At 53.4% G+C, this 7,643-nt stretch overlaps 1 protein-coding gene across 1 annotated transcript in view; it reads right to left on the reverse strand.

The window, feature by feature from the left end:
• Positions 1 to 1,031: 1,031 nt before the first annotated feature.
• ddr1 (discoidin domain receptor tyrosine kinase 1) overlaps positions 1,032 to 7,643 on the reverse strand; it is a gene marked incomplete at its 5' end in the record, with an annotated part of 13,876 nt that continues 7,264 nt past the window's right edge. The window contains 6 exons of the mRNA XM_084444495.1: positions 1,032 to 1,990; positions 2,080 to 2,229; positions 3,774 to 4,041; positions 5,775 to 5,972; positions 6,158 to 6,285; positions 6,434 to 6,735. Of these exons, the coding sequence (XP_084300621.1) occupies positions 1,850 to 1,990; positions 2,080 to 2,229; positions 3,774 to 4,041; positions 5,775 to 5,972; positions 6,158 to 6,285; positions 6,434 to 6,735 (1,187 nt within the window). The 3' untranslated portion in view covers positions 1,032 to 1,849. The remainder of the gene's footprint in view (positions 1,991 to 2,079; positions 2,230 to 3,773; positions 4,042 to 5,774; positions 5,973 to 6,157; positions 6,286 to 6,433; positions 6,736 to 7,643) is intronic.

Genomic DNA, 7,643 nt, shown 5'->3' on the forward strand with positions numbered 1-7,643 from the left:
TGGGACTGAGGCTGCCATGGTGAATATCGCCATGACACCCCAGTCTGGACGGCTGACGACCAGCACTCTGTTTATGGACAGATGGAGCATCTCTCCTGAGCTAGCGCTGCTGTCTGACCCACCCTGGACCCAGACGAGGGCTGGGACTGCTGTCTGACCCACCCTGGACCCAGACGAGGGCTGGGACTGCTGTCTGACCCACCCTGGACCCAGACGAGGGCTGGGACTGCTGTCTGACCCACCCTGGACCCAGACGAGGGCTGGGACTGCTGTCTGACCCACCCTGGACCCAGACGAGGGCTGGGACTGCTGTCTGACCCACCCTGGACCCAGACGAGGGCTGGGCAGGGGGGCCGGGACTCACTGGAAACCTACTGGTTACTGTAAATACTAAGACTACGAACCCTGTGCGCTGTGTCGTCTTTGGAGACGGTGTTGTGCTGACAAATAAAAGATGTGCACCATGTTCAGACAGACTGTTCACGTTCAGACAGACTTCATGTTCAGACAGACTGCTCATGTTCAGACAGACTGTTCATGTTCAGACAGACTGCTCACGTTCAGACAGACTGCTCACGTTCAGACAGACTGCTCACGTTCAGACAGACTGCTCACGTTCAGACAGACTGTTCACGTTCAGACAGACTGCTCATGTTCAGACTGCTCACGTTCAGACAGACTGCTCACGTTCAGACAGACTGCTCACGTTCAGACAGACTGTTCATGTTCAGACAGACTGCTCATGTTCAGACAGACTGCTCATGTTCAGACAGACTGCTCATGTTCAGACAGACTGTTCATGTTCAGACAGACTGTTCATGTTCAGACAGACTGTTCATGTTCAGACAGACTGCTCACGTTCAGACAGACTGCTCACGTTCAGACAGACTGTTCATGTTCAGACAGACTGCTCATGTTCAGACAGACTGCTCATGTTCAGACAGACTGTTCATGTTCAGACAGACTGTTCATGTTCAGACAGACTGCTCATGTTCAGACAGACTGCTCATGTTCAGACAGACTGCTCACGTTCAGACAGACTGCTCATGTTCAGACAGACTGCTCATGTTCAGACAGACTGCTCATGTTCAGACAGACTGTTCATGTTCAGACAGACTGCTCACGTTCAGACAGACTGCTCATGTTCAGACAGACTGCTCACGTTCAGACAGACTGTTCACGTTCAGACAGACTGTTCATGTTCAGACAGACTGCTCATGTCAGCAGTAGACGCTGTATAAACCTTCACCAGTAAATCACAATGTAGTATTTTCATGTAGTACTTCTCTAAACACCAAAGAACGAATGTAGTTGTAAAAAGGATGTGCAGTTTGTCACTAAATGTCGAAATACTAATCTGCTATTCTGCTCCAATCACATTGAGTGATAGCTGTTGCATTGTCATCTATACGCTCAGCACTACACTTTAATTTGAATTCATCTACATTATCGAGCACTCGAACCCTTTCGCTAGTAGCTTTTCTATGTTAATTAAACATTAAAACCAAGGTGCGAAACCCTTGAGTAAAGCACTACGCAGACCCCAACCCACCACCAGCCATTGTGATCCATTTATGATGAGAGTCGGGGCTCTTCTCACCTCGGGGGGTGAGAGAGGGGGTTAGAGGGGGGGTTAGGGTGGAGGCGGGGTCTGTTGTGTGAACGAAAACCGAACCAGCGGTGTAACAGCCCCATCCGCCACAGAAATATGAAATGTACAAGCGACCCGCTCGCCCCTCTACGGCCACCAGCTAGCCTCCCACCGCGCCAGGGGACGAAGGCAGGAGAGACCCCGTCTAACCCCGGCCCATCCTTCCCCACGCATCTCTCCGTCTCTCTCTCTGTCTCGCTACACCATGTTCATGGCGTCCTCGGTGAGGAAGGAGTGGATGTGGGCGAAGGAGGGGCGGAGCTTGCAGTCCCGGTTCCAGCAGCTCAGCATGAGCTCGTAGAGACCCTGGGGGCACACCGCCGGCCGGACCAGGTACACCTGGGAGAGAGGGGGGCGGGCGGGGATCACGGTGAGCACGCTGGTCAGAGGAGATGCGCGTGTGTGTGCGTGCGTGCGTGCGTGCTCACCTGTCTGCCGTGGTCTCTGAAGAACTCTCCTGCGTTGTCGATGACTTGCTCGTCGGTGAGGTTGGAGTACGGCTGCTCCTGACACACACTCAGCATCTCCCACAGAGTCACGCCAAACGCCCACACGTCACTGGCCGTGGTGAACTTCCCCTGGGAGACACACACACGCACACACACACACCGCCACAACCACGTTCCATTGTCATCATCGACTTCAAGCAAACGACTGTTTCATTCTATAAAGCCTTTAGCCTGTCTCTCAGTTGTCATTCTAGTTCTCCCTTCACATGTCAGGATACACTGCTCTCTCTGTCCCTGGTCTCTCTCTGTCCCAGGTCTCTCTCTGTCTCTGGTCTCTCTCTGTCCCTGTTCTCTCTCTCTGTCTCTGGTCTCTCTCTGTCCCTGGTCTCTCAAATTCAATTTATTAGCATTAAATACAATGGTATCTGTTGCCAAAGCAAAATGGTGATAATGGAGAACAGGATACAACATACAGATTGAAATGGTTAAATAAGTATACTGCAGTAAGGCCTATAAGGGCTGGGAATTAACACAATAAAAAGGTTTTATTTACATAAAAGAAGGAAAGGGAAAATTATAGGTCAGTTCTCCTGTCATGTTTTCACAGGTCTCCCTGGTCTCTCTCCCTCTGTCCCTGGTCTCTTTCTCTCTCTGGTCTCTCTCCGTCTCTGGTCTCCCTCAGTCTCTGGTCTCTCTCTGTCCCTGGTCTCTCTCTGTCCCTGGTCTCTTTCTGTCTCTGGTCTCCTTCTGTCTCTGGTCTCTCTCTCTCTGGTCTCTCTCTGTCCCTGGTCTCTCTCTCTCTGGTCTGTCTCTGGTATCTCTCTGTCCCTGGTCTCTCTCTCTCTGGTCTGTCTCTGGTCTCTCTCTGTCCCTGGTCTCTCTCTCTCTGGTCTGTCTCTGGTCTCTCTCTGTCCCTGGTCTCTCTCTCTCTGGTCTGTCTCTGGTCTCTCTCTGTCCCTGGTCTCTCTCTGTCCCTGGTCTCTCTCTCTCTGGTCTGTCTCTGGTCTCTCTCTGTCCCTGGTCTCTCTCTGTCTCTGGTCTCTCTCTGTCCCTGGTCTCTCTCTCTCTGGTCTGTCTCTGGTCTCTCTCTGTCCCTGGTCTCTCTCTCTCTGGTCTGTCTCTGGTCTCTCTCTGTCCCTGGTCTCTCTCTGTCTCTGGTCTCTCTCTCTCTGGTCTGTCTCTGGTATCTCTCTGTCCCTGGTCTCTCTCTCTCTGGTCTGTCTCTGGTCTCTCTCTGTCCCTGGTCTCTCTCTCTCTGGTCTGTCTCTCTCTGGTCTGTCTCTGGTATCTCTCTGTCCCTGGTCTCTCTCTCTCTGGTCTGTCTCTGGTCTCTCTCTGTCCCTGGTCTCTCTCTGTCCCTGGTCTCTCTCTCTCTGGTCTGTCTCTGGTATCTCTCTGTCCCTGGTCTCTCTCTCTCTGGTCTGTCTCTGGTCTCTCTCTGTCCCTGGTCTCTCTCTCTCTGGTCTGTCTCTGGTCTCTCTCTGTCCCTGGTCTCTCTCTGTCCCTGGTCTCTCTCTCTCTGGTCTGTCTCTGGTATCTCTCTGTCCCTGGTCTCTCTCTCTCTGGTCTGTCTCTGGTCTCTCTCTGTCCCTGGTCTCTCTCTCTCTGGTCTGTCTCTGGTCTCTCTCTGTCCCTGGTCTCTCTCTGTCCCTGGTCTCTCTCTCTGGTCTCACCATCAGGATGCATTCCCAGGCCATCCAGCGGATGGGGAGCACGGCGCGCCCCTGGATGCGGTAGTAGTCTCCTGCGTACAGGTTCCTGCTCATCCCGAAGTCGGCGATCTTGATGGGGCGCTCCCCGCCCGCGCCCTCCTCGCCCTCGCCCCGCTCACCCCCAACCAGGCAGTTACGGGTCGCCAGGTCACGGTGGACGAAGTTCAGGGACGACAGGAACTTCATCCCAGACGCTATCTGACTGGCCATAGAGATGAGAGCTGGGTAACTGAGAGAGAGACAGAGAGAGAGAGATATTGAGGGAGAGAGAAAGAGAGAGAGAGAGATTGAGGGAGAGCGACAGAGAGAGAGGGATTGAGGGAGAGAGACAGAGAGAGAGATTGAGGGAGAGAGAGACAGAGAGACAGAGCCAGAGAGAGATTAAGGGAGAGAGATTGAGGGAGAGAGAGAGAGAGATTGAGAGAGAGAGATTGAGGGAGATGGACAGAGAGAGAGAGATTGAGGGATGGGATTGTGTGTGTGTGTGTGTGTGTGTGTGTGTGTGTGTGTGTGTGTGTGTGTGTGTGTGTGTGTGTGTGTGTGTGTGAGCGTGTGTGTGAGCGTTACCTGATAGTGTGTGTGTTGTGTTTGTGTGTGTGTGAGCGTTACCTGATAGTGGGGGCGTTGTGTTTGTGTGAGCGTTACCTGATAGTGGGGGCGTTGTGTGTGTGTGTGTGTGTGTGTGTGTGTGTGAGCATTACCTGATAGTGGGTGTGTTGTGTGTGTGTGTGTGAGCGTTACCTGATAGTGGGGGCGTTGTGTGTGTGTGTGTGTGCGTGCGTGTGTGAGCGTTACCTGATGGTGGGGGCGTTGTGTGTGCGTGCTTGTGCGTCCGTGCGTGTGTGTGTGTGTGTGTGCAGGAGTGAAAATTAACTTTTTGGTTCACGGTGAGTCACCTGCCAAGTTTTTGGTCACCGGCCAAGTTTTTTTTTTTTTTTTTCTTTCAGATAGCCTTCTGAAATCTAGTCACCAATTGGAAATTTTACCTGCATTTGGCAGGTGTTAATTTTCAGCCCTGTGTGTGTGTGTGTGTGTGTGTGTGTGTGTGTGTGTGTGTGTGTGTGTGTGTGTGTGTGTGTGTGTGTGAGCGTTACCTGATGGTGGGGGCGTTGTGTGTGCGTGCGTGCGCGTGTGTGTGCGAGCGTTACCTGATGGTGGGGGCGTTGTGTGTGTGTGCGTGCGTGTGTACGTGTGTGTGTGCGTGCGTGTGTGTGTGCGAGCGTTACCTGATGGTGGGGGCGTTGTGTGTGTGTGTGTGTGTGCGCGAGCGTTACCTGATGGTGGGGGAGTTGTGTGTGTGTGTGTGCGAGTGTTACCTGATGGTGGGGGCGTGTGTGTGTGTGTGTGTGTGTGTGTGTGTGTGTGTGTGCGAGCGTTACCTGATGGTGGGGGCGTTGTGCGTGCGTGCGTGCGTGCGTGTGCGTGCGTGCGTGTGCGAGCGTTACCTGATGGTGGGGGCGCTGTGTGTGCGTGCGTGCGTGTGTACGTGTGTGTGTGCGAGCGTTACCTGATGGTGGGGGCGTTGTGTGTGTGTGTGTGTGTGTGCGCGAGCGTTACCTGATGGTGGGGGAGTTGTGTGTGTGTGCGAGCGTTACCTGATGGTGGGGGCGTGTGTGTGTGTGTGTGTGTGTGTGTGCGAGCGTTACCTGATGGCGGGGGCGTTGTGTGTGTGTGTGTGTGTGCACGAGCGTTACCTGATGGTGGGGGCGTTGTGTGTGTGTGCGAGCGTTACCGTGTGTGTGTGCGAGCGTTACCTGATGGTGGGGGCGTTGTGTGTGTGTGTGTGTGTGTGTGTGTGTGTGTGTGTGTGTGTGTGTGTGTGTGTGTGTGTGTGTGTGTGCGCAAGCGTTACCTGATGGTGGGGGCATTGTGTGTGTGTGCGTGTGTGTGTGTGCGAGCGTTACCTACCTGATGGTGGGGGCGTTGTGTGTGTGTGCGTGTGTGTGTGTGTGTGAGCGTTACCTGATGGTGGGGGCGTTGTGGGAGGGCCCAGTCTTGTCCAGTAGGACCCGGTGGGAGAGGTACTGGTTGAGGTCTCCGCTCTCCATGTACTCAGTGACCATGCAGAGCGGGTCGCTGCTCACACACACGCCCAGCAGACGGATGATGTTGGGGTCCTTCAGGCGCGACAGGATCTTCACCTCCTTCAGGAAGTCGTTCCTGAGTGAGAGAGAAGAACAAAAAGTGAGAGAGAATTATGCATCCAAATTGGAATAAGCGAGGGCATAGAGGGGGTACATGTAAAGAGGAGTGATGCAGAGAAAGAGAAAGAGAGAGAGAGAGAGAGAGAGAGAGAGAGAGAGAGAGAGAGAGAGAGAGTAAAGGAGTGTAGTGTAATGGCAGACCTAGCGTTCTTGGAGGCGTCAGGCCGCAGTATCTTGACTGCCACCAGCAGAGGGCGCCCTTTCCTCACATTGAAGGGGAACTCCAGGTTGGGCAAATCTTGAGGGTTCTCAATCTCACACAGGTGCACCTAAAAACAACCCATAAAAAAGCATTCAGACAATATAAATGTGCCATACCCAACTACCACACACACACACACACACACACACACACACACACACACACACACACACACACACACACACACACCCTCACTATGTCTCATCTGTCTTTACCTCTCCAAACTGTCCCTCTCCCAGCTTCTCTTTGAAGACCAGGCACTGGCGCGGCAGCTCCGGCAGGGGGGCGGAGTCAGCCCCAGGTGTGGGCGTGGTCAGGGCGGGCACGGCGTAGGTGTTGTTGCCGCTGACGCCCTGCAGGCTGACGATGTCGGCCTCGGCGTAGTGGGGCACGCTGGGGGGCAGCGGGGGGGACACAGGGGGAGACAGGGAGGGGTAGGGGGGGGCCCCGGGGTAGGGGGGGGGCTCCTCCTGGGCGAGGGGGAAGCCCTTCTCCAGGTCCCGGTCTGTCCCACAGGCTAGTGGAGGAGGGAGGGGGGGAGGGGTCACTCAGAGGGACCACAGCGTCACCAAGGCCCACATTTGCATTCTATAAAGACGCTTCTATCCAAAGCGACTCATACCGTGTCCTAACTGCTTGCGACGTGAGCAACAGAACACGACATCGCGCGCTTGCTGTCCTAACTGAAACCGTTACATTTCCTGTTCTGTTACGTCATTTGTCTATATTCCCAATTGACAAGTGTCTAGCTCTTATACCTCCATGGTCTAGCTACTCTACTTTCGAACGCTGTCAACGCGAGCGACAGGAGGAAAATAGGAACAGGGCGAGTGTCAAAAGGGCAGTTAAAACGTTGCGCCGCTTCGCGCTGCATCGCGCTGCATCGCTCGCGTCCAGTTAGGACATAACAATAGAAAACAAAGCAATGGAAGGCATTTTGGCGCTGACGCTTGCGTCGCGTGTAGTTAGGACATGGTGTTACAATAGGTACAGTACATTTGTAACTGAACTGTTTGTACATCCCCAGGTGAAACTGTTTTTTTGCCTCCCTCTGGAATATGTAGGGGTGGGACCTATACCCACCTCCCTTGTTCTCTGTAAAGCGCATTGTGTTGCCTCTGTGTATGAAATGCGCTATACAAATAAAGTTTGATTTGATTGATTGATACATCCCTCAGTCAGTCAGTAAAGCCCTCAATAAGAGCAAGTGCAAGGCCTGCTGGGTAAGAAACTCTAGAGAATGACCCTAACCCTGTCATGTGGAATAAGTTAGTTAGCCGTTAGAGATCAACTGTTATTGTTGTTTTAACATACAGAGCATTCAAACTGAGAGGTAGGTGAGTCAGTAACGCACACACAGACCAGCTTACCAGTCATCTCAGTCCTGTACTAGTACCAGTCATCTCAGTCCTGCACTTGTACCAG

The sequence above is a fragment of the Borostomias antarcticus genome (genome assembly GCF_949987555.1).
Source record: "Borostomias antarcticus genome assembly, chromosome: 10".
Lineage (NCBI taxonomy): Eukaryota > Metazoa > Chordata > Actinopteri > Stomiiformes > Stomiidae > Borostomias > Borostomias antarcticus.